Source organism: Gracilinanus agilis, chromosome 3 (assembly GCF_016433145.1).
Source record: "Gracilinanus agilis isolate LMUSP501 chromosome 3, AgileGrace, whole genome shotgun sequence".
NCBI lineage: Eukaryota > Metazoa > Chordata > Mammalia > Didelphimorphia > Didelphidae > Gracilinanus > Gracilinanus agilis.
The window spans coordinates 592,824,668-592,850,650 of NC_058132.1; the positions used below are offsets into that span (position 1 = coordinate 592,824,668).

General features: G+C 40.4%; 1 protein-coding gene across 1 annotated transcript in view; it reads right to left on the bottom strand.

Moving 5' to 3' along the window:
* Window positions 1-259: 259 nt before the first annotated feature.
* The window catches only part of NUFIP1 (nuclear FMR1 interacting protein 1), a 39,799-nt gene continuing 14,075 nt past the window's right edge, over window positions 260-25,983 (bottom strand). Inside the window, exons 6-10 of the mRNA XM_044667433.1 lie at window positions 18,943-19,035; window positions 14,821-15,065; window positions 7,792-7,908; window positions 3,109-3,344; window positions 260-865 (exon numbers count right to left, since the gene is read on the bottom strand). Of these exons, the coding sequence (XP_044523368.1) occupies window positions 716-865; window positions 3,109-3,344; window positions 7,792-7,908; window positions 14,821-15,065; window positions 18,943-19,035 (841 nt within the window). The 3' untranslated portion in view covers window positions 260-715. The remainder of the gene's footprint in view (window positions 866-3,108; window positions 3,345-7,791; window positions 7,909-14,820; window positions 15,066-18,942; window positions 19,036-25,983) is intronic.

Consider the following 25,983-nt stretch of genomic DNA (forward strand, 5'->3'; position numbering starts at 1 on the left):
TGAATTAATTGAAACTTAGGACCTAAGCTTACATTATTTCACCAACGTTGTTTTTTCTATAAAATGAGTTGAACCTCATTGAATATTAGACTTTACATGCTTTTTCACTAGAAAAAAACAATGGTCCAATCTTGAACAATAGCAAAGGACACTTCAGTTGAATCTACAGTATATAAATTGAGACCATGTCTACACAAGCATTGCATTTCCAAAGTGCAACATCTGATTGAGCACAACTGGATTTGAACATATGTGCTTGGGACTAAAGCAGGTCAATCTGAAGACCCTTTTACACTATGAATTGAATCCCATTATTTCTTTATTTTCACCATCATCAAAAAGCCAAATAACTATGTTCTCTCTGTGTGCAGCAACTGACAAAATCTACAATTGTACTACCTTTCCCTCTGTCTCCTACCTCTTGGTCTCTGCTTAAATGAATTATACATTTTAAACTCTAGTCCCATAATGTCACCTGTGGGGTGTCTCTGAACTTCCCCAGTGATCAAAAAAAAAATTCTGCCAGCAAACCCTGTGCAGCATAAGCACAGGTCCAAGAGTCTGTTGGCATCTCCAATGAAACACTCTAAGAGTATGAGATCCTATCTTACATGAGACTTATCACGCAGAATAAGAGTTGTCCCATCTGTCTGTACCTCCTTGTAGGAATGGCCTCCAAAATGCCACTAGCAGAGACTTCTTCTGATAGGTACATTCATGATTCTGAAACTTCAGACACCTGACCATTCTCAGTTTTTCCTAGTGGATCTGCCTTGGAGTTAAGTCCAAAAAAGTCATTTTGGATGATGTATCGAACACACTGCAAAATCACATTTCTTTCATGCCTTATGTCTTGTGCTAAAAGCTGAAAACAAAAGAAAAGATTAGTCAGTGAATTAAAGATAAATGAAAGACAGTCAGTATCTCCAACCAGGTATACAACAGAATGAGTTATATTTATGAGCTACAGGTAGGGTTCTTGAAAACAAACCTAAGGATATTATAGTTTCATTCATACCATGATTTATTCATTTATTCCAACATGAATTAAATGTTATTTTGGACTGTTACTACTAAAATGAGTTTCTTTAACAGAAAGCAAAGTAGTGCATTATGGAAGTGAGACTTTCTGAATGGCTTTTGGGTATTTGTCCCAAAGGAAGGACCTAGTGATGTCACTTTTAGGCACAGCATAAAATTTAAAGAGCACTAGATAGACATCGCCTAGAATTTGGCATGACTACCTCATTTGAGGTGGAAATTGGAGTTTTGTGGAGACCACTCACTTTGTGCCCGATGGCTTAACTCCAACTTGGAAGCCCCCTGAGTGGTCTGTGAATGGACCCTACCAGCTCTCAATACTGAAGTTCTGAAGGAGGATATAATATAGTCTTAAAGTCTCTTGGAAACAAAACAGGCAAAAGAGACTGAGTTCACTTGAGATTCGTTTGCCATGGCACAGAACTCATCCCTGGGAATCGATCAATGTTTAAAAAAAAAAAAAGTCTGACTGGGCTTGAAGTGGAGCACTGTCCGTAGTATTAAATTACTCCAAATAAGCTGTGTGGGTCCCCCCAGGCTCTGAAGGTTCTTAGTACTCACTGACCTAGGTCTTCAAACTTGAAAGGGAGCTAGAAAAATGAGAAAATGAGAGAGAATGGGAGAGGGAAAAAAATCAAGAATTTGGTCCTCTTTAAAGGGGACAATTAAAAAATTCAAATGCAAAAATAGAATGAAGATTGAAGTATAACATATGTAGACCTCTGAAAAAATAGATGGAAACTCATTTTTGGGAAATCAGTGCTATCACTACCATTAATTTGGGACTGTCAACGGAGAGGCTGAAAATTCTTGATGTTTAGAGAACTTTCCCTTTAAGAAGCACTAAGTGCTTTCTTCAGCAAGAGGATGATCTATTGAGCAAAGGAGGCACAATGGCTCTATCAAATCTCATGTCCAATGTTAAATAAAAGCAGGGAGATATGATCTTTTAGTTACAAGAAATAGGGATTTAACTTGGTTGCAGTAATTTATGATACATCAAAAAATACCCTCGAGTTTTATACTACAGTTTAAAATTATAAAATAGCCTAATATATAGAGCACCTTTGTTCTACTTTCAAGTGGCAAAATTACATCTAAAAATATATTAACTGCATGTGGTAGTAAGGGCTATTTTGGCACTAGTAAGAGATTACTTGCCAAAGGAAACCCAGATTTTTCATAGACCAACAAATGAAGGAAGGTAAGAAACCTATTATAAGCCAGAATCTATGTTAATGGCTCTTACAAATAATAGTATCTCATCTAATCCTCAAAATAACCCTGGGAGGTAGGTGCTTTATTATTTATTATTATCACCATTTTATAAAAGAGGAAACCAAGAAAACCAAAGATGAAGTGACTTGCAATATTGACAGTTAGAAAACATCTAAGGTCAAATCTGAACTCAGATCTTCCTGATTCCAGACTCAGTGTCCCATCCACTGTGCCACTAGCTGCCCAAAATGATAGTTTTTTGGCTTCATGGCAAAGATCTGGAAATGCCTTCCACCCTAAAGTCAAGATAACTATGTTCTTCCTAAGCAATAGGCAGACTGAATCAATGGTGGCCTTCTTTCTCTCCACTTTCTGAAGACTGACACCAGGCAAGAGACTGTTCACCAACAACAATTGGTGCCATAACAAGGTGCCATAACAACATCTGGGCCATAACAAGGCATCCAGATAGTTAAAAGGGCAGAGAGGACCCAGGAGTGGGAGTGGGGAGGGGATGCATCTGAAGATAGCCTTCAAAGAAGACAAACTGCAATGGCTGAGGGGAGTTTTACTGATTTTCTTTTTGCAGAATGACTCCAGTTTTGTGGTGGTGGTTACCAGAATTTGGTAATGATCTCTCTTCGGTCTCTTGTCTGGTGTTAAAGATATGTGTCTTCTTTTTTAGCTATCAATGCCTCCGTGAAATCTCAATTTGTATTTCCTTTCTACCTGTCATGTCTAAACTTCCATACTGCTGTCAGGCTCAGTTTAACTGTGATTATTTATCACTCTTTAAAAAAAAGGCCAAGCCTTTATCCATATGGCAGACCATGAAGAGAAATCACTTACCATTTCTAGGAGATGTGGACGACGTCTTTTCTGTGGTTCAGATACTGGCTTCTTTCTGTAGAGGCCTCTCCTATACCTACAATTTTTTCTCATCCAATTTTTCCTTAAACTCTTGGTCTTGGCCACAGGGGAATTTCTTTCCTGTTTCTTGATATCCTCACTTTGATTCTGAGGGACATCACTGAGGATGACCTGATTTTCTCCTGGAGGGTCTTCTTCTGTCTTGATGGGAGTTTCTAAAACAAATAAACCAAAACAAAATTGCCAAAATTTCTGGGGGGAGAAAAAAAGACTAGGCTCTAGGATCAATTAAATGAGAATTTCTTATTAATTTTAAAAAATAATTGCTGTGCATAAATGTTATAAGGCTCTTTAACTGTTTTTTAATTAAGGTCTATGATAGATGGATAAATGGATGGAATGAAAGGAAAGGAGAGGGAGGGAGGAAGGAAACAATCATTTGAGCACCAATTATATGCCATGCATTGTACTAAGTGCTTTACAATTATTATCTCATTTAATCTCATAACAACCCAAGAGGGCAGGTGCCATTATTACCTCCATTTTACAGTTCAGGAAAGTAAGGGAGACAGAGGGTTAAGTGACTCCCCTGGGGTCACAGAGTTAGTAAGCATCTGTGAACAATTTTAAGTCATGTCTTACTAACTCCAGGACCAACACTCTATCAACTGTGCCATCTGTGATGCAAAAAGTCATGGAAACCTACCCCTATGCTTTTTGGCCCATAGTAGCTGGTTTATTTGTGACCTTTCTGCGCAGTTCTTTCCAAACTCTCTTGTCATGTGCTTCTCCCTCATGTGCACATAATTTCAGATTTAACATCCTTTTCCCTCTCCCAAGTAGCAGATCACGGATCTCTTGCTAAACATCATACACTGACTGATCCCCTTTGCTCTATACAGAGCCCCAAACAAATGCGCAGAGCTGCAACCACAACTGGCCTATGAAGCAAACCTGAATGGAAGCAGGAGAAGCAGAGATTTGGGCACAATCTGCTACTAAGAACTCAAAAACCAACCCCAGCTTGGCTAGAACAAAGGCATTCATGAGGAAGGATGATGTGAAATTAGCTTTGGTTAAAGCCAAATTATGGAGGATTTTTAAATGTCAAAAAGAGGAGTTTCTAAAATATCCAAGAGGCATTTGGGACCACTGAAACTCCTACAGCAGTAGAGTGATGAGGTCAGCTCTTATAAATCTGGCAACTGGCTAGAAAATGAATTAGACACAGAAGAGACTGATAAGCAGGGAAACCAAGTCTACACTGCTTCTCCTCACTTAATCCAGACATCTCAGGCTGCTGTCTAATTTGAATGAAACCATGATTATTTTGAGAATGGGATATGTAGTGGGGTGGGTGCCCAATCTCATCCCTTTCTAGGAAGCTCTTTCTATATCTGAGGATGCGGTCCAACATATAGAAGGTGCTTAATAAATATTTACTGATTGATACTTCTGTCAGTTAAAATTTAATGGCTGTTTTCATGTTCCTCACAGGCCCCAAAGGAACTATCCATTTAGGGATAGAAGTGGGAATGCTTTTCTGGTACAAACAAGACAATCTCGGTCCTACAACTCCCCTGCCTCTGTTGCTTTGTGCTCAACTATGACAGAAAGGAAAAGAGTAGGACAAAAATAGATGGAAGGATAGAATGTGTGCTCCAAAATGGTTTCAGATAATTCACAAATGGAGGCTTGGGGAGGAAGAATTTCAGTCACCAAAGATTTGGGTCACTGAGAGCTTCCTATCACTCCCTCCCACTTCAAACACAGGTCTCATTATTCTAAACCAGATGCAGGGATAACAGATCAAAGCTATTGCTGCATTAATACTAAAGTGCATAAGACTACTAGGACCTCTATGCCTCTTTCTTGATTTTTGTATCACCTCCTACTCTAGTCATTTTCCTAGCTGCCATTCATTCTTCCATTCCAATTTTATAGTTCCATGAGTTCCTTCCTTACCTTAATTACCTCTTGTTTATGCTTTTTAACAGCAATGGCCTCAAAACGGCAACTTTGAATAGAGAGATATTAAAGACAATGTACAAGATAGAAGAAAGCACCCTATTAATAATACCCCTTGTTTTTATGGGCCAGCTTTTCTTTATGATTATCCGTCACAGAGCTGATAAGAAAAAAATCCAAGATATTATGTTTAAAGAATCATTTCACTTTCACTTAGGCATATTGGATACAAGAGTAACAAAGCCTTTGTTCTTTATGAAGTGAATAAGGAAGCCAATCATCTAAGGGATCTTCTATTAGATTAAAAAACAGGGTGGTCAGATTTCAACTGAACTAGTTGAAAATAACACAATTTTGCATGATTACAATAGAATTAATATCATTTCCACCCCCCTTTTTTCTTTTCTTTAACCAAACTATGCTTTCATCCACATAGGGAGTTTTCTCTGCAAATGCAGATGGGAACCTTCTCTGCAATTTATAAGTTGTGAATGGTTGGCTGACACATGAAGCGCCCTTGGGCAAGGCGACAGAGCCATTAGGCATCAGAGTAGAACCCAGGTTCTCTTGATTTCAGTCAGCTTTCTATCCATTTGGCTGCTTTTCTAAATGTCTTCTTTTACAATGAAAGACTCTCTCCCAATCATCTCCAAATCCCAAAATACTAAGCAAGAAGAGGCCTGAGCCCAGTCAACTCCAAAAATGTTGTGACTCTTCTGAAGTGAGGGATTTACCAAGGATCATTCTCAAATGGGTCTCTCCAACTACATTCAGATCCTCTTTTCATGATACAAACATGCATTTTCTTGTTCTAAGTTCTCATCCTTAACACCGCCCCCTTTTTGATTAAATAACCTTGCCATAAGAAAAAAACATATGAATCCTCTCAGTTATTCATGGCCTCTGCTATTGCAGGAAATCTACCCTTGTACTAAAATTAACTCTAGTTATTCACATAGTGTCTCAGAATCAATTCTAAGTATTGGTTCCAAGGAAGAAGAGTGGTATGGGCTAGGCAATGGGGCTTAAGTAACTTGCCCAAGGTCACAAAGGTAGGAATTTTCTGAAGCCACATTTGAACCCAGGACCTTCCATCTCCAGGCCTGGCTCTCAGTCCACTGAGTCCAATAATGCTCACATAGTATTCTTTCATAACTTACATCTAAATGGACTGCAAAACTGTTATACTGGGTCAGGCCAATGGTCTATCCAGAGGATGGGAATAAGCATTTATATAGCAACTATTACTTGCCTAGCACTATCCTAAGTGCTTTACAAATATTAACTCACTTGATCCTCACAACAACCCTGGGAGGCAGGTGCTGTTACTATCCTCATTTTACAGTTAAGGAAACTGAGGCAAACAGGTTAAGTGACTTGCTCAAGGTGAGAGAGCTAATAAGTATCTGAGATGGAATTTGAACTCAGACACAGTGCTCTATCCACTGTTCCACCTCTAACACTGGCATTATAAGAGATTTGTTGCCAAGTTGTTTCAGTTATGTTCAATTCTTGTCATCCCATTTTCGAGTTTTCTAGAATAATTTGTCATTTCCTTCTCTAGTTCATTTGACAGATGAACTGAGGCAAGCAGGATTAAGTGACTTGCCCAGGATCACACAGCTAGTAAGTGTCTTAGGCCAGATTTGAACTTAGGAAGATGAGTTTTCCTGCCTCTAGGCACAGCACTCTATCCACTGTGCCAATCTCGATGCCCATTATAGGAGAAGTAGTTATTACCATGATGAATAAGTGTAAGAGGAAGAGAGAAAGAAGAGAAAGATGATGTTCACAACAACATTATATAGACAGAATGTCCCAAAAGTCTTAATGGAGTTATAGGGTTAATTTATTAAAGAGGCACAAAGACCTTTTTGGGATATTCTGAAGTCATCTTACATATAAGTAGCACTTTACGGTTTTTGAAATAATTTCACATACATTATTTCAGGCTGCCCTTCATGATCTCATCCCTAAAGGCTAAGAATTTATGCCTCACATCTCTGACTCTTCTGGAATGACTCACTTCTAAATAAAAGATCACTCCCATTTCTGAGGGCATATGCTTTACTAAAAATGAATGAAGCAAAGCCAAGTTTGCTTTAGTGGTTTCCACCACTCCAGCCTGCCAACCTTTGTAGGCCAGCACCCAATGTGAAAAATTCCTCTCCACCCATATGAGGTACTCTGTGTCTAAGGGGTCCTTTAAACTGGTTGCTTGACCCTGAGTACCTTTCCAAAGGGATATGCAAAGGGAGTAGAGAAAATAAATGATTCTTTACACTATTTAGCATTCCCTTCATTCTTTTTATTCCTTGGCTATCATCTTTATCTCTCTACTCTCTACTCTTTTTTCTGCTTAGTCTTTATCTAATATACACATCAGGCATTTAAGTGTGTTTACATCTGCAAACAGAGATATAAATATAAGATCAGTCTCAGTTCCTTGAATCAGTCTCACTTTCATCCTCCCAGGCTGTTACCATAGTCCCCCTTGCCTCCAGTTTTCTCTTTCTCCCATGTTTAACTTTATCTCTCATGCCAAATTAAAGTAGAATTTAAAAGCCAAAATAAAGAATGTGAAGCCTGGATACATAGTCCAATATGAAAGAGATTTAATAAGTGAATTTCATACTATAGAATTATTTTTATTGCAAGCAAATAATCTGATGCAATTAAGCTGTAACTACTCACCCTCTGGCTCACTCTCTGACCCTGACATGTTCCCGTAGTTAGTCATCAACAAGCCCAGAGCTGATGTGACTTCCTTGGGTATGACGACATTTTCTGGCTTCTCTTCCTTGTCAGACTCTAAAAGAGAAGTAAAATAATTTGAGCATCTTGTTATGATTACCATCAAACTACTAAAACATGGAGTCTAGCCTCCTTCAATGAATTCTGCTTTAGGAGTACCATCTAAAATGATTTTAATCTAACCCAGCAGTCAGTGGAAGGCAATCCAGAGAAATTTTGCCCCTCTGAAGGACAAACTTCCAAAGTAGCAAATTTCTCTATACGTAATGCTTTTTACCAAATGGAAAGGACAGAAAAGCAAATGGATACCACAAACAGCTTAAGTACACTTCATATATGGAAGATGTTAGTTAGCATTTTCCAAACAGACTAATTAGAGACTTTGCTATTAATTACAGGTCTTACAAGTGATACGAGAAATATATTTAATGTTATTGGAACAGGTCTTCCCCTGACACTCCCCTCCCACCCCCAGTTAAAAGCAAAAACACAGTCCTATCAAGAAATACATAAGTATTTCTATCTTAAAGTAAAAAGATTTATTTAGAAAAAAAAAAACATAATATTTAAACAATGCTGTGGAGTAGAATCTTAGTCAAGAATTATGTAGAAATGAAGACATTTGAACTTTCCATTTTCACAACTTCTAAAGACTCCAAGGCAAAAAAGCAAAACTATTTCAAGGGGAAAGAACCAAATCTGGGAATTCAGTTAATATGCAGGCCTATGTCAAAAGATGAAGCGCTTGCATTGAGTCAAGCAGCAAGCCTCCATTTTGGCCTGGGTCAATATATCTATGTTCCTTGGCAATCCTGAAGACATCTTATTAAGTTTATTCTGGACAACTGGCAAAAATTGAAGACTGACAAAAGATTTAAGCATAATCACTCACTTCTCTAAGATGGTGCCAAAATCCACAAGAGACCCCACACACTCACTACAAGGGTGAGTATCTAATGGGAAAACCCAACTACATGAAGGAATAGAAGGATTCCATGACATGAATGCAAATCACTGCCCTCTCCTGGATGGAAAAAAGCAGAACTGTTTGTCAAGTACAATATTTCCTCTAATATTTATGCTCAATACAAACTGTTCTTCTAATTCACTGAAAGGAAGTAAAAGAAGAAACTGCTGTTTGGAACATTAAAGAGATTCCACAGCTATGATATTTATTATAGACAGTTCCAGGGAAAATAATCATGAGCATAGCTGAGATCCCAGACGGGAGAGAAACAAATAAAGGTCGAGCTGGAGAACCATTGTTCCAGCGTGACAGTGTCATGTCAGGGACAGGGTTTTAACTTCTCTATCTTCTCTTCTACTTCATTTACATTTATCAAGAGGCCTACCACAGGTAACACTTTTCCCCCATTACAGAGAGTTTGTTTTATTTTACAAGTATATATTTAGGGGGCAGTCAGGTGGCTTAGTGGATTGAGAACCAGACCTAGAAACAGAATGTCCTGGGTTCAAATATGGCCTCAGACACCTCCTTCCTAGCTGTATGACCTTGAGCAAGTCACTTGAAAACCATAAGTAGCAAAGAACATGCCTACCTGCAATGTTAGAAGGGTTTTCTCATCTGAGGGGTCCCAAAATCAATGAATTTACAGTCTAGTCCTTATTCCTATATTTGAAAATTATAAACAGGACAAACAAAACAAAAACAACAATGCTGAAATACTATATATAGAGAAGACCAAGAAGCAAACCTAGGAGAAGGGACAACTTCAAAATAAGTACAAGAACCTCAGGAAAAAACAATGGCTCAGCCACAAGGCCCAAAAGTAGATGTAAGAAAACTGAAAAGATAATTTTCAAAGAAAATATTTCAAAAGCAGGAAACATGATCCAAACCACTTGTCTTTCTAATGAAAAAGCTGAGGCCCAGGAAGGCTAGCTAAGTAATTTATTTGTTCAGTCACATAGCTTGTAAGTATCTGAGGGAGGATTTCTAACCTGCATGTCAGTCGGCTGACAAGCAAATTGAGCAAGCTTAATTGGGGGGTACAAAGCAAACCAAAAAACATGGTCCTGCCTCCAAGGAGATCACAGTCTAATGGAGGAGATAGCACAGAAACAATTCTGTCCATCTAAGACAGACACAATGTACATGGAAGGCAATCTCACAGAGAAGACACAGTCCATGCAGGGAACTGGGAATGGTCTCTGGGAGAAGTAAGATTTAAGCTGCATCTTGAAGGAGTCCAGAGAAGTAAGGAGTTAGGGCTGAAGAGGGAGAACATTCCAGGCACCAGAGGCAGACAATACAGCAACTGCCCTCACAGTCTATTGTAGAACCTACATAGAGGGCAACAAATGACTAATATGGAGGAAAGGTCTACAGTCTATAGACACTCATGCCCCATAGCCACAGATACTCAATTCAACATTACTTTTCTTCTGAGTCCGACAGCATACTAATATATATGGATTGGATGGATGGATGGATGGATGGATGGATGGATGGATGGATGGATGGAAGGAGGGAGGGAGGGAGGGAAGGGATGGAGGGAAGGAAAGAAGGGACGGATGGAGGGAAGGAAAGGGGGGACGGATGGAGGGAGAGAAGGGAGGGAGGGAAGAAAGGAAGGGGAAAAAGGGAGGGAGGGAAGGGAATAAGGGAAGGAGGGATGGAGGGAAGGAGGAAAAGGAGTGAGGGAAGGAGTGAGGAAGGGAGGGAAGGAATAATGGAGGGAGGGAGGGGGGAAAGGAGGTAGAGAAGGGAGGAAATGAATTTAATTACAAGCCATAAAATCTGACCAGCTGGCAGCGATACAATATAGAGAAATTAAAAATACAGCTCTATCAAGGGGATCAAAAGATATGAATTTCACTCCCCAAATGACAAGTTTGGCAAATCCATATTACAAGAATTGAACACAATTTGGTATTCCAAAGTACTTTCCATTTGAGATAGCATTTTTTTACAAACTCAAATAACTGCAATGTGATATATGACACGCATCATACCAAGTACGACAACAACAAAAACCCACCAATGCAGTTTGGTTCTTATTTCAAAGGATACATGATTCCATCAATGTGAGCATTACCTTCACCAATGCAAAATGCAAATCCTTCTCAGTGGCTAAGGCCAAAAACAAAAAATTCATCATGACTCATCACCAGTCTCCTGATGACCAAGCTCTATGAACTTAGCTGAGCTGATTCTCAGAAGACAGACAAAGCAGGCCACCTTTCCAGAAATCAGGGCTCCAGGTACCCAGATGGCACTTTAAGTCACATGCCTCACTGACATCCTGACTTAGGACACATGCATGGGGAAGGGGTATCTTTTGTATTGATGTCACACAGGAAGGTAGGAGATTTTCTCCTGGATTGAGTAAACTCTACTGTGGTTTGACAGCCCTGGGCAAAGTTAGCCTGATGCTACAGCTGCCACCACTACCAACAATGGTACCAACTAAACAATACAATCAAATTGCACCATAGCATCATTTCTCTTGCCCCTGGATCAAAGGGCAGGAAGAACTGGGATGGGGGAAGGAAGGGGGGGGAATTCCAGGACAAAGCCTCTTGGGTAGAATATAATTCTGGCAAGGCCAAGATCCTCTTTTCCTCTGCCTACATGCTCCAATGAAGAGTCTCCGTTCCTCCCCCACTCCTAATTTATCTATATTGCAAAGAATAGGGATCAGGTCAGAGTCTCAGGGTTGGAAAGAACCTTGAACGCTATTTAGTTCAGCCTGGGCCAATGCACAAACACATTCTACCACAGACCCCACAAATGATTGTCCAATCTCAGCTTTGCTAGCTTGCTGTTCCATCTACAGTTATGGAGAACTTATTCCTTCAGAGAACAACTCAATTCCTCTTTTTGGGCAGTTTTACTTGTTAGGAAGTTCTTCCTAATACTGAATTTAAAATGTGCCTTCCCTGAAACTTCCATCTCCTGGATTCCAATTGTGTCTTCCAGAGCTGAGCTGACTAAATCAAATCCTTCAGCCCTTCAAATATTTGGGACAAGGCTCTTGAATCTGTCCACAGTCTCCTAGAATCTCCCAAGATGCCCCTGCCAGATATTTCCCTTGCCTTCCAGAGAATAATTTTATAGGATTTAGAGCCGACAGGGTCCCTAGAGATCATCATTGAGTCCAAACTGCTTATTTCACAGATAAGTAAACTAAGATTGGTAGTATGTTTCCCTTAAGTCTTCTCTTCTCCAAGCTAAGTATTCCTAATTTGGTCAACTAATCCTCACTAGAAATGGTTTTGCTTCTCTTCATACCTGAGAGCTCCCCTTTGTGTGCAAACATCTTCCTAAAAATGTGACATGTAGAAATGAGCATGCTCTGGCTGTGGGAGATCATCATTCTTGTACTGGACACTGTGCTTCCATTGATTAACTTTTAACCTATCCATTTTTATCTCCCCATATTCCTCTTTACCATCTACCATCCCACCAAATTGGATACTCTCTGTCCTCCAAACGGAGAGTAAGAACAACAAACTTAAAAGGTTTGCAAAGCACTTTTATATTCATCATCCCATTTGATCCTCACAACTACCCTGTGAGGTAATCATTTTACAGTAGAGAAAACTGAGGCATAAAGAGGTTAAGTAATATGTCCAGGATGACACAGCTACTAAGCATCTCAGGAGTTAAACTTGGGTCTTTCTAAGTTCAAGACCAATGTTCTGACTCCTTAGTCATCACTTCTCATCCCACCACCTCATTATATATATATATAAAATATATAATTATAAATGAAGAAACTGTGGTTCAGAAGGACTGCATTGCCAAAGGTCACACAGTTGTACTCATCAAAGGCTCTCATCCAAGAGCTCTGTCCACCAGACTTTGCTATCCTCCCAAGTCCTTGAGCCTTTGCTTACCTGGCTTCTTGTTTACAAACCCAGAGTCAGCCTCACTGTCTTCCTGGGCTCTCTGCACTAGGATGCTGTCTCAAACCACTCGGAAGGTATACAGAGAGCCAGGCAGCCCAGCCGTGAACAGGCATCAGGGTATCCACTAGAGAACACGGGGGGGGGGGGGGGGGGGATGTTCCCTCAACTCAAACCAAAATTACCTGTTTCTCAGGATCATGTAAAGGGCAGAAATTCCAACAGGAATATAAAACTAGATCTAAAGGCTTCCATGTCAGAGCCTCGATGAAAGGTTCACAGATTTAGAGCTAAAAGGATCTTGGGTCACCTAGTCCAATGCCTTCATTTTATAAATGAGGAAATCAGAGGTTTGGAGAGTTGGGGACTGACCCACAGTCACATAGAGAGTGGGGATTCAAACTCAGATCTACTAACTCCAAATCCTGAGATGTTTCCCACTATACCACACAGTCTAGTTTCACACGCTAAATAAATATATAAGAATAGTTCTGTTAGCTGGCAAAGAAGACAGAGCACTAGAGTTGGGGGTCAAGGAGACCCGAGTTCCAAACCTGCCTCAGATACTTTTGAACTGTGTGTCTCTGGGCAAGTCACTCAATACTCTCTGAGCCTTGTTTCATTATCTGTAAAACGGAGACAACAGCAACTACCTCTCTAGGTTGTTGTGAAGATCATGAGACAGCACATATAAAGCACTTTGCAAACCTTAGAGCCCTATATAAATGCTAGCTGTGATGACCATACTATCATTATCATCATTATCATTAACCTTAATCCACTAGCTTAACAACTCGCCCAAGGGTGTTGACACTCTCCTGGTCCTCTAAGATGTCCCTGTGACTGACAACTACCTACCCTTTTAGAGAATGATTTGATACAATTTAGAGCTGGCATGGCACCAAGAGATTCTCTGGCCCAAACCTCATGTGGTACAGATGAGTAAATGGAGGACTTGTGAACTTAATAAGAGTATTCTGAAAAGGGATCACAGGTTTCCCCAGACTGATTGCCAAAGGGGTCCAAGACATGCAAGAAGATCAAGAAGCCCAGATTTACCCCAGGATTTCTGAGAACTGGAATAGACTACTGAGCAAGTCCAATATGCACTGTTCTTTGAATCTGATCATCTTTAAAATATGCAATTTTCAATTAAAAACAAAAACTAGCATGATTTGGTCTAGCAGCAAAATAAGAAATGGAGAAAAAGCCAGCAAGTGAAAATAACCCAGTGTGTGTGCACCCACAAACCATTTAGGTCACATTTGACATCCCTGGTGCCCCATCTTTTACAAAAGACACAGCAACTCTAAACAAGAGTTAGAGACAGCTTTGGACAGGAAAGCCTACATGATGCAACAAAAAAGGCATTAAACCCAGGGTCAGCAGCCTGGGGTCAGAACATGTCTGACATGATACCAGTCTGCAAAATGAAGGAGGCAGATAAATCATCCCCTAAAATCCCCTCTAACTCCAGAATTTATACCATTTATATCTCAAATATCAACTGACAACTTTCTTCTGCTCAGAGAATATTTCAGAAAGGGATGCCTGATGACAGCTCCTGGCAACACATTCTTCCCAAGAGTCACACCCTTCTGCTTTGGACCCGGCAACTGGGCTCATGATGTGTGAGTATGGGCCTAACCTTCTCTATTCCTCAGATCTGTAAAATGGAGAGATGACCTCTACCCCCAGGTCTAGACTCATGATCCTGTGTGCCACGAGGCAAGGAGAAACTCAAGGGGTTCTCCCCCACTGGGGAATGGTTGAACAAGCTCTAGCATACTAATGTAAAAGAATATTACTATGCAGTAAAAAATGACAAGAGATCCTGGCAAAGAATCTGGTGAATATGGCCTGATGAGGCAGGAAGGCTGGGGAAAACCAAGGTAACTCTTTCTACAATGACAATGAATTAGAAAGACTAAAGAATGCTCTGTTCAAAGCAATGACCAAGGACAATTCCAGAGGCCCTAAACATGAGTCGGGTCCCTTGTCTCCTGACAAAATGCAGCAAGATCCACAACCATCTGACAAGGGGCAGGAGGGATGCAGATGGCACCAAGGTGTGCCCGGGTTTACCCTTTGACTCACCAGCCTCGCTGTCAGCCAGCATGCCCAGGGGATCCACGTCCTTCTGGTAGACATCCGTCTGGGCCGCAAGTGGCTCAGGTGCTTGGGAATGGCCTGGAGGAGGGTCTACGGTCGTGTTTTCATGCATCTCTGGCATTTTCCGGCCACCATGCCATTTCTGCCACTTCTGCCACTTCCTGTGCTTCCCATACTGCTGCTTCCCAGCCACTTCATTGTGTGGCTGTTTCCACTTCCTCTGCATCTTTCTGTAGACAATATGAAACTTCTTAATAGCCAGAATTTTCTTTTCTAATTCTCTAAAATGTATTCCTTGGGTAGAAATGCAATACTGAGCATTGGGCTTGTGTGGCATCTGATGCCTCCCCTCCCTGAAGGATTGTAAACCTTCCTAAGGGTCGGGACCTTACCTCACCCTCAGCACAGTGCACACCACAAAATTTGATTTACTAAAGGCACACTGGTCTTCTCAGGAAAATATGAAGGGCAGAAGATGCACAATGCTGTTTTTTTTAAGTAACTGTTTTTTAAACACCGGTAAGACAGATGCCTACAGACAGATTAGTGAAATCCAGTGCAATAAATATAAGTATTTACTATAGAAGATATGTACCAGGCCAGGAGGTAGGAAGTTTAGATATGATACAATATCCTCCGTCCTTACAAATTTTGGAGTGAGCCAAAAAAATAACAGCTTTTGCTTTGGACTCCCCTTAGGAGTAATGCCTAGTTTACTGAAACAGGCCAACAAAAATAACCACCAAACAAAGGGATCCATGAACAACTTGTAAACAATCTAAAGTCACAAACTGTTACAAGCAAAGTTTTGTTTTGCTTTTTAAACAAAGATCCATTACAAATATTTTCTATAATGGAAAAAATGGCACAGGTTTGCAATAAGGCCTAAGGATACCTGTGCAATTTTGTAGTAGTATCCAAGGAGGAACCTTTCATCCTTAATACTAATGAGTATCTGACAGAATTAACAGTCATGCTATAAATCTTCCTTTTATGAACCCCAACCATTCATTGATCCTATGGTACTTTCTTGTCTCCAGATAGTCACAATCCTGTGGAGCAAGGAAAGGGGAAAGCACCAGCAGAAAAAGAAAGAAAGAGAAAAGGCCGCTCTCTTCCCTGGGAGAAGCAACCTCTAAACAAGCAGGGCAGGAGACAGGGCCTTTTTGCAGCCAGATCCACCTGACACACTAAGAACAGTTCCTGAGGTTGGTCCATCAGGGAGGCCTACAGTCTCACTGAGTCTTGTAACCTTCCCTACCTGCCATGGACGTCTTGCCTGAATGCCGGACACCTGAAGCTCACACTGTGCCCAGGTTCAGTCGTGTCTGTTCCTGTCACGACCTCAGGCCCTGGGATCGGCTCACATCTCCTGGAACTGAGGAGCTGCTCCTGCTACAGAAGCGGAGTAAGGACCTCCTTGGGAGCCACGTCACCCAGCCATGGCTTTGCTGAGGCCACCGTGCCTTGCTAAAGGACACAGAGAGAGAGCCCCGGGGATGCTTTCCTCCTGACCTTGATGGTCTACGTTGACTTTTGAGTTTCTCTGGGGTAAAAGATAGCCAAATGGCTGACGTGGTCATTGCTGGAGGCTAGCAGCCCAGGGGGCTCACTTGGCTGAGACTCTGAATGGCTCACCCTGAGCTCAGTGCATAGCCTAGATCAGGACCCAACTGCAGGAAGGCCTTGGGGAATCTTACCCAGCTTCCTCTTTGATGAACATGCTGTCACCCAGTGAGGCCCATCCACCAAATTCTAAGACTACCTTCTCTCCAACCCTATCCCACAGCCACTGGGTCTAGCAAGATGCAGCATCTGTTGTTGTTGTTGTTCAGTCATGTCGAACTCTTTGAGACCTCGTGTGGGGTTTTCTTGGCCAGGATACTGGAAGGGTTTGTCATTTCTTTCTCCAGCTCATTTTTACAGATGAGGATATGGAGGCCAACAGGATTAAGTGATTTGCACTGGGTCATGCAGGTAGTAAATGCCTGAGACTGGATTTGAATCCAGGAAGAGGAGTCTTCCTGACTCCAGGCCGAGCACTCTATCCCACTGTGTCTCCTAGCTGACCCAAAATATGATGAGCAATTGACTATTAGAGCTATAAAAGCACAAGATGAATTTTATCCTATCCTGCTCAACAGTAAATAAAACTGCTAAATAAACATAATAAACAGCTAAATTCTTCAAGTGCAGAATCTTCATTTTTTCTCCCTAACCCATTAAGCAAAAACCAAAATCTGACAAAAATGCCAGGTTGAGTTTACAGTGCTGTCAAGAGATAAAGATGGGATCCTACATGCCTAAAATTGTCACACTAATCATCAAAGCTAAAAATCTGTCACCACACATACAAGCATATATATCACCACTGTGTCTCATTTTAAAAAATCATACTTTGAAATTCAACATTTCAAACATTTTACAATAGAGAAAACTGGATCTAAGAGGAATTTTCTAAATGACTTGCCATGGACACACAGATGAAACAGGCTGGATCTGAAGTCAGAAGACAGGGGCAGCTTAAGTGACTCAGTGGACTGAAAGCCAAGCCCAGAGATGGGAAGTCCTAAGTTCATACCTGGCCTCAAACACTTCCTAGCGGTGTGACCTTGGACAAGTCACTTAACTCCCACTACTTAGCCCTTACTGTTCTTCTGCCTTGGAACCAATACACAGTATTAAATCAAAGACAGAAAGTAATAGTTTAAAAAAAAAAATGAAGTCAGAGGGCCTAAATTCATTTCTACTCTGATCATTACTATTTAACTGCAAATAATAATAATAACTATAAATATTGACAGCGCTTTAAGGCCTATGAAGCTTTTTAGAATAATTATGTCATTTGATCTTCACATCAACTCTGGGTGATAGTTGCTATTATCCCCATTTTACAGATGAGGAATCTGAGGCAGAAGACATTAAGTTAGTTAGTTAAGTGCTTGAGACCAGATTAGAACTCAGGTCTTCCTGATTCCAATCTCAGTGCTCTATTCACTGAGCCCTTTGCTGCCTATCACTTAGGTAAGATATCCCAGTAAAACAAAGGAACTGGATTAGATGTTTTCCCTTAAAACCCTTTTAGACTATGAATGGAAACATTCATAGCCAGGTATAGTGGATAGAGCTGAACTTGGAGGCAAGAAGGCATGAGTTCCAATCCTTGGCCCTTATGAGTTATCTAACCATGGGGAAGTCACCCACCTTCTCTAGGTTTCATGGTCTTTCTCTATAAATTGGTAATCAGGTGTGGAGTGGAGTATCTCCTTCATAGGGTTGTTATGAAATTCAAAGAAGATGATGTCAAGCCCTCTGCAGAGCTTAAAGTATAGCTGGTGTGATGATCACACACAATCACTTCAGGAAGTGCAGCATGGCAGTGAACAGAGTAGGCCTTGGATTTAGGAAGAGCTGAGTTCAGGTCCTGCCTCTGGCTCCAACACGTTGGGTGCCCTCTGACTATCTGGAGCCCTTCCTGAGCAACTCTCAAAGATTCTAAGTTATAGATGAGCTGCTGATCAGGGGAGGGATTTTCCACACATGAAAGCACAGGTCTAAAACATATTTTAGAATAATTTAAAATCCTACAACCTAAAAATACATACATATCTCATCCTTGTGCTTTCTACCAATGACCAAGTAAGATGGACTAGGTCCATCTAAGGGCCTGAGATGATCTGCATTTATGGGTTATGCTAGTGGAAAAACTTATTTTTTTCAACAGTAAATTAAGAATAAGATCTCCTTAGATTCAAGAAAGATGTTCTAATAAGCTGACTAGCAAAGATAGCTTTCTAATACCATTATTTCAGCAAGCAGGACACTTACCTGGCAGTAAGGTTCCCTTACCCCATAAACATTAACTTTTTTAAATGAAAGATGTTCCAGGAAGCCTTCTGGCATCCAAATCCAATGTTCTTGCCAAGAATGAAGATGTAACCACTTTTGAGTCAGTAAGGAAAGTTCCAAGAGCAAGGACTAGAGAACTCCTGGCGCCCAAATATGTTACACTTACTGTTTATAAATACATTCTGTTAAAATAAGCCACAAGAGAATACAAGGAAGTAAAAGGGGTTGAACGTCTAGGCTCACCAAAAGAAAACTTACCCAAACTGTGTGGTTGTCAATACTTCTCCCCTCTGCTCTTTTTCCTCCTGCAACATTTTCTTCTTTTCAATATTTGCCCGGGTTGGAAAGTTTCTACAAAAGAATTCAAATTATTTCTAAAAGATGCCTCAGTATTTCCACTTAAGCCACTAAGAAATTTCTTAATGTAATTATTTATTTCAATCAGGAGACAACTAAGTCATAGGTTTTCCATTTCTTCCTAAAGAGATAGTTGGGGAGGTGTGTGTGTGTGTGTGGGGGATTGTTAAAAAAAGAAGAGTGAGAAGGCTATGTTCTATACCAGTGATGGGCAAAATATGGCCCTCAGGCCAAGGCCAGATGCAGCCCCCTGAAATGTTCTATCCGGCTGCATGACACTATTCCTAATCTGACAAATACAATGAGTAGGATACAATACAATGAAACTTAGAAAGAGTTGCCTTAGAAACAGACTGACAGATGAGCATTTCCTTTCCTTTGGCCCCCTCTTTAAAAAGTTTGCCCATCACTGTTCTATACATAATATTCTCTCCTCTGATAGACAAGCTCCTCAGATAAGGAGGAACTGAAAATTATGGTTTTGTGAATTTAGCTTCTTTACCTGCAATAATTTTGGGAAAAGGACTTCTAAAATCAATTCAGTGCCATCTTTAGGACACAGTGCTGTTAGAAAGAAAATAAATCTTGCCTGAATAACTAACCTGCCATGATTAAGGGCAGAGCTGATGGATCAACAAGAGAGAGAATAAGATTGATCTTGACTTTGGCAAAGATTCCAGTAGTGCCACACAAGTCAAACTAGACAAATGTGATCTGGAGCAGAGAACCATGGATGGAGTGAGGGCATTGTGTAAATGAAATTAACTCTAGCCCATTCATGCATAACTGGTTATACGACAAGTTATCAATAACTAGGTCTATATCTGAGGCAGACCCACCAAGCATTGTCCCTAAAGATGTGGTCTTGAGTCTGGGTTAATGTCTGCATTAGAATAACAAAACAGCAAAACGTATTCTTTATCTTTTAATATTGTATATTTTTATCATCATCTTACTTTATAGGAAAAATTGAGGCCATTCATGTAAGTGCTCTCTTTTATCATCCTTTTTATCTCCAAAACCCACGACTTCATTTCCCATTTTCTCCTTTCACCTAGACTCTGAGGAAGAGGTGGCTTGTCTCCTTGTTGAGTCCAAGCTCTGTATATGCACACTTGATCGAATCTCCTCCTTTTTTGGCCAGCAGGGCACATCCTGAATTAATGGCTTTTTCTTATCAATCTTCAACTTCTCTTTCTCTACTGGTTCCTTCCCTACAGCCTTTAAGTTCTCCTATGTTTAGAAAAATTATCCTAAATCCTATCATCCTTCCAAGCTCTCTCCTCCTTTTCTTAGCTAAACTCCCAGAAAAAGCTGTCTATGTCCACACTCACTCCTCAACTTTCTGTTTCTCCCTCTCTCTTCTCTCCCCAAAGTGATCAACAACCTCTGAACTCCCATATCTGACAGTCTTCCCTCAACCTTTCCTATGTGTCTGCTGATGCTGAGAGAGAGAGAGAGAGAGAGAGAGAGAGAGAGAAGAAGAAGAAGGAAAGGGGCAGGAAGGCGGGGAGAGAGACAGAGACAAAAGAGACAAATAGATGGCTCGAGCTGGGAGAAGTCTTTCCCAGCCTCCCAACTAATAACTCCCCTCCCAAACAACCTTGTATTTAACTACTTTGTAGATATTTGTGTATAGTCATTTTCAACTTATATTGCACATATGTATGCACTTGTTGTCACTCCCATGAGAATGTAAGTTTCTTGAGAGTAGGGATTATTTCACCTTATCATTTCTATAACTATAGCATTTAGCATACAGTAGGTGCTTACTAAATGCCTGCTTACTTGGTTGATTCTTTAAATTAGCAGATATCAAGAATCTAGGTGTTGTATAGTAAGTAGCCTGGGCCCTGGGACAGAGGATTAGAAAGTGACCCTGATAATTGGTAAATGGTCAGAGACAACAACTATAAATACGTTTCAATAAGGAAAATTTAGGGAAACTTATCTGGGTCAAAATTATATATACATATGCAAGATGGAGATTACAGATCAAGCATCCAAAGGGGCTTCAGAGCCACCCAAATTTAGTCATTTATATCACAAAGGAAGAAACATTGGAAGCTAAGTGGTAGTGACTCACCCATGGTCACAAGAGCAGTAAGGATTAAAGGCAGGACATGAACAGATTCACTGGCTTTAGTACCAGTGCTATCCACTTCACCACACTGTCACTATGGGGGTTGGCTGGTAGAAACAAGGAGAGAAAATGATCCTGGGGTCAGGAAGGCTAGGTAGCAAGATGCCAATGAAACTATATGGCCAGGGCTTTTTGAAAGCAATCCCCTTACACTATCATCTGGTGGTGTTCAAGCTGGCTTTTAAGTCAGTTTATTGGAAACCTAGAACATGTTTTCCTACAGAAGCAATTTCATACAAGAGATTAGGTTCTGAGACCAGCTTAGCAAAAAAAAGAAAAGAAGAAGAAAAGAAAATCCATTTATCACATAGTAACTGAAGTACAATCCTTACAGATCTCAGTTATCACATGTAACAGGACTTGTACAGAAGAATGTATTTGTAGTTCCAACTTGGGGATACCAGAGAATCAATTTGTCTGTCTGTCTGTCTCCTCCCTCTGACTCTATCTTTCTCCCCCACCTCCTTGTCTCTCTCTTTTTCTCTCTTCTATCTTTGTCTGTCTGTTGAAGTGGGACCAAAGTAATCCTCCTTCCCTTCAGCTCCTACCCCTGCTCTACACCCTGCCAAAAGCACCAATGTTCAGGGACTGAAGGACATCGAGAGGTCAAGGACAAGGTCTCCATGAGCCTATGAGCTATGAAGCTGGATGGAAAAAGGCCCTCCTGTCCATGTCAGCCCCAGGTGACAGCTGTCAGTCCAGGCCAGTTCATCTGGCCACAGTCACCACCTGTTGCTTCTGCTCAGGACTGCTCTCCTTTCTTGGCTCCCTGCCCAAAAGAAAGCAATCTTCTCCCTCGATATTAACCCCTGAAGCAAGCACACAGAGCTTTTAAAGATTTCTAAGACTTTCTAATTCTGCTAAGAATAGGAAAAAACGAGCAAAATAAAAAGGATGTCACATTTCCACCCTGACTTTCTTCCACTTAGATCCTCTAGGGAAAGATGGTCTCATATAGGGTCAATGTTGGGTGGCTAAATTACAAAGATCTAAAATGTGTTTAATTCCCCAACAGAGAAAAAGCAAGCTTCAGAAGCAAAGTCCAATATGCTTAAGACAGGGCCCTGTCAGCACTTGCTAATAGGAACTCAAGCATCTCAATCATTATAAGCCATGAGGGGCTGGGCCTGGGATAATTCAAGGGCTAAAAGCTAAGGTCAATGAAGAAAGGTCAAGGGAACTGAAATTTATTCAGCCTATGAAAGGAAGGGTTACAAAGTGACACCAAAGAGGCTTTTTTTACAGAGAGGACAGTCGCCAGCTGTTCTCCATCTGAAGACAAACTGTGCAGGAAGAGACTGATGAAGGGAGATGAGAGCTTCCTGCTGGCCCCACTCTGTCTAGGCATATAAATCCAGGACTACTCACCTCACTGCCTATCCAGAAATGCATTCAGCCTTTCATGTCCATTCCTATAAGTCGCTTATCCCCATGAAGGTAACCACTTTTACTGTCTATCTGTGTGCTTCCAGTATCTGTAGGCTGCCACTTATGCCCTTTACGTGAAGATCACAGGATTAAAGATTTAGAATTGGAATAGTTCTTAATGACCCTCATTTTAGAAAGGAGGAAACAAATGCATAGAAGTGAAGTGTTGTGGTGAGATTTGAACCCAGGGTCTCAATTCTCCTGTACTATATCTTACTTCTTCCACATTGGCCCCTGCACATCCTCTGGGATCCAGTGGTCCTGGCCTTTATCTCCCAACTACGGACATTTCTCTGGTTGACTCTGAGGCCTGGAATGTTCTCCCTTCTCACCTCAGCCTCCCATCTTCTCTCAATTCCTTTGAGTCCCAGCTAAAAATTCTGGCTTCCTCCCTCCCCTGTCTAGGGTGAGGGGGCAGTTTACATGCAGCATGAGGGTTTGCAGTTTGAGCATTCAGTCTCTAAAAGGTTCACCACCACTGTTCTAGGGTATTCCTTCTGTTAACAACTCCAATGAATTTTGTACATAGTTTTTTGCACGTTGCCTCTCTCTAATATAGAGCAAATGTTATTATATTGTACCAATACACAGAAATATTACTTACTGGCAAATGATTCTGGATGATAATGGGAATAGACAAAAAATGCAATGAGATGATGATGAAATGAAAAGAATCCCACAATAGCATTAGAAAAAAACCAGCAACATGGGGGTGGGAGAATAGCAGGGAATTCTCCTTTTCTGGATGCTTTTCCTAGCAAAGCATAAGTATGATCATGCTGAAGGTCAAGAGGACATTAAAAAGTTCCTTCCACAGTCCTAAAGGGATCTATAATTAGAGGAATCTGGGAAATTAGTTCATATTTCCTTGAAGTTCTATCCTCTTCTAAAATGCCCAGATGAGAGATATTAAACTAGAAATAAAGAGGGAAAGCAAGGATACTTAAAAAGCAAAGCCACGTCAAGAGGAAAATAAGAAATATTACAGTTAGTTGTAAAAAAAAAAAATCAGGGCATTAATTTAGCTGTCTCTAAAACATACTAAGCTCTAACAAACAATCCAGAACCCACCCCACCAACATAAAATATCTAATGCTTTTTCCCTCCACCCTCCAGGAAGCCTTAGCTGTGAGAAGAAGGAAAAGCCACCCACCCTCTTAAACAGTAGGGCTCTTTGATACAGGATACAGTTTAAGTTCCTGAAGTACACTTGGAATAACAAACCCAGAGAAAAACCAAGGAAAGGAAAATAATTTATTCCTTGTTCCTACAATTATTTAAGATCAAAATCTGTAAAAAATTTTTCCCCTTAGTTAGAATAGCCTTAATTAAGCACTCTAAATCTGTGCCAATGGCTGTTTTCAGGCACTGGTTTTTAAGCACCTACAATGTGCCAGGCACTGTTCTAAGCACCAGGGATATAATGGTAAAAGTCTTATGCTGCTGCATCAACTAGTATCATTCCACTTTGCTTAAACTTGAGTTCCAAAAAAATATACTTAGAATGTATATTTTGGGAGAGGTGAACAGTTCATATTTCACACTTAAGAGTAGGAAAAAATCTGGAGATTTCAGCGGACTGCAAGGTTACTATGTGTTAAGCAGAGAAGGAAACAAAAGGCTTAGAACAAAGAAAGAATCATTCACTGGTCAGGTTGCATCTGAAGTACTGGTCAGTTCTGAGAGCACAACTTAAGAAAGAAAGAGCCAAGACTGAGTCTGTGCAGAGGATCATCAGGATGATGAGAGAGCTGAAGAACATTCTAAAAGATCTGAAAAAGTTAGGAATATTTGGCCTGGAGAAATGAAGCAATGACTTGGGAGATATGCTGGGTGTCTATAATTCCTTAAAGTTCTACTACAGAGAAAAAGAAACATTACTTATTCCACTTGGCCCCAGAGAAGAGAACTAAAAGTGATGGGATACAGAGAGGCAGATTTAGGCCTGATAAAATGAAACAATTAGAAGTGAGCAAAACTAGAAAGGCCTTTTTTAGAAGGTACTGGGTTCCCACTCCCTGGAGGTCTGCAAGTAGAAGTCATTCTCGTTCAGACTTGGGTTGGTTATAATAGAGCTTCTGAGGGCCTCTTCAATTCAGATGATATGATTTCTGCAAACCTGTCAGTGCTGCTCAGGACTAAATATATTACACCTGGATGGATAAGAGAGTCCTGGGAAGCAAATTCTTTCCATACACACCTCTATTTTAGTATATAAAAAATGTTTTTAAAATGTTAATTAAATGTTTTTAAAATGTTAAGAACACAAAGACAATATGGTTAAGTTGGGGATTAGCTATATTAGTTTATGGAAGCTGGAATGAAACTTGTTCAAGTCTGCTGGACCAGGAGTCAGAGGATTTCACTTCAAACTCTAGTTCTGCCCTGTATTACCTATGTTACCTTGAGCAACTCTCTTTACCTTTTTAAGCCTGCTTCCTTAACTATAAAAGTAGGGGTTGAATTAGATGACCTTCAAAGTTCCTTCTAGCTCTGGATCTCTAAGTCTATGTATTTAAGTGTGAAGTAGTCCTCTCATTAGACTCAAGACTTGTTAGAAGCTCGCTAAGGAAGCTGGCTGAGTCACGTCAAATATTGCCCTTCTTCTACCCCCAACCTTTTGAACTTGTCTTGATGGCATTCTGAATGTTCAAGGCTTGTCATTAAATAGATTCTCTCACAGCCGAAGTTAGCTACTAAAATAAACCATATAACTACACCACCTAGTGGACTCCCACTCAGACTGGAGTTCTATTTTTCTCCTTTTTAATCCCACCCTTTAACAATAAAACTTAACCATTTATTTTGCTTATCCCAAATCCCAAAGCATGGAGAAGTCATACTAAATCTAAAGCGATAGAGATATTTTAAAAGCCATACCTTCCACTTTCCTAAGCAATCAAGACAGAATAAAATAATACTTAAAAAAAAAAACTCTCATATAAAATCCTAATACTAAAAATTCATTCTAAAATTAGTTTTTAATTAAGCACACCTCCCTTCCTTAGTTCACTTGAAAAAAGGACCAGGGGCTTGCTTTCTTCAACTATAAGGAAATAATATAGAAAAAGAATTTTTTTTTAAATTCCCTACCCCCTAAATTCCAAATTTTTTCTGAATAATTTTAAACAATCTCTTACATGACACATGACCAGTTAGATTCAATATGCCTACCAAGCATGAGCAAGAACATGGAAGCTTTAGAAAGAACTATAAATATAATGAAAAAGGGAGATTGTTCATCTTCTGACGTAAAAGTGGATTAGATTTTTGAGGACCCTAATATGAACTGGTAGGAGACAGGTTCACATTCTGACCCTGCTACTAAATACTGTCTGGCATGGCAAGGTATGTGACCTCTCTCAGTGTCA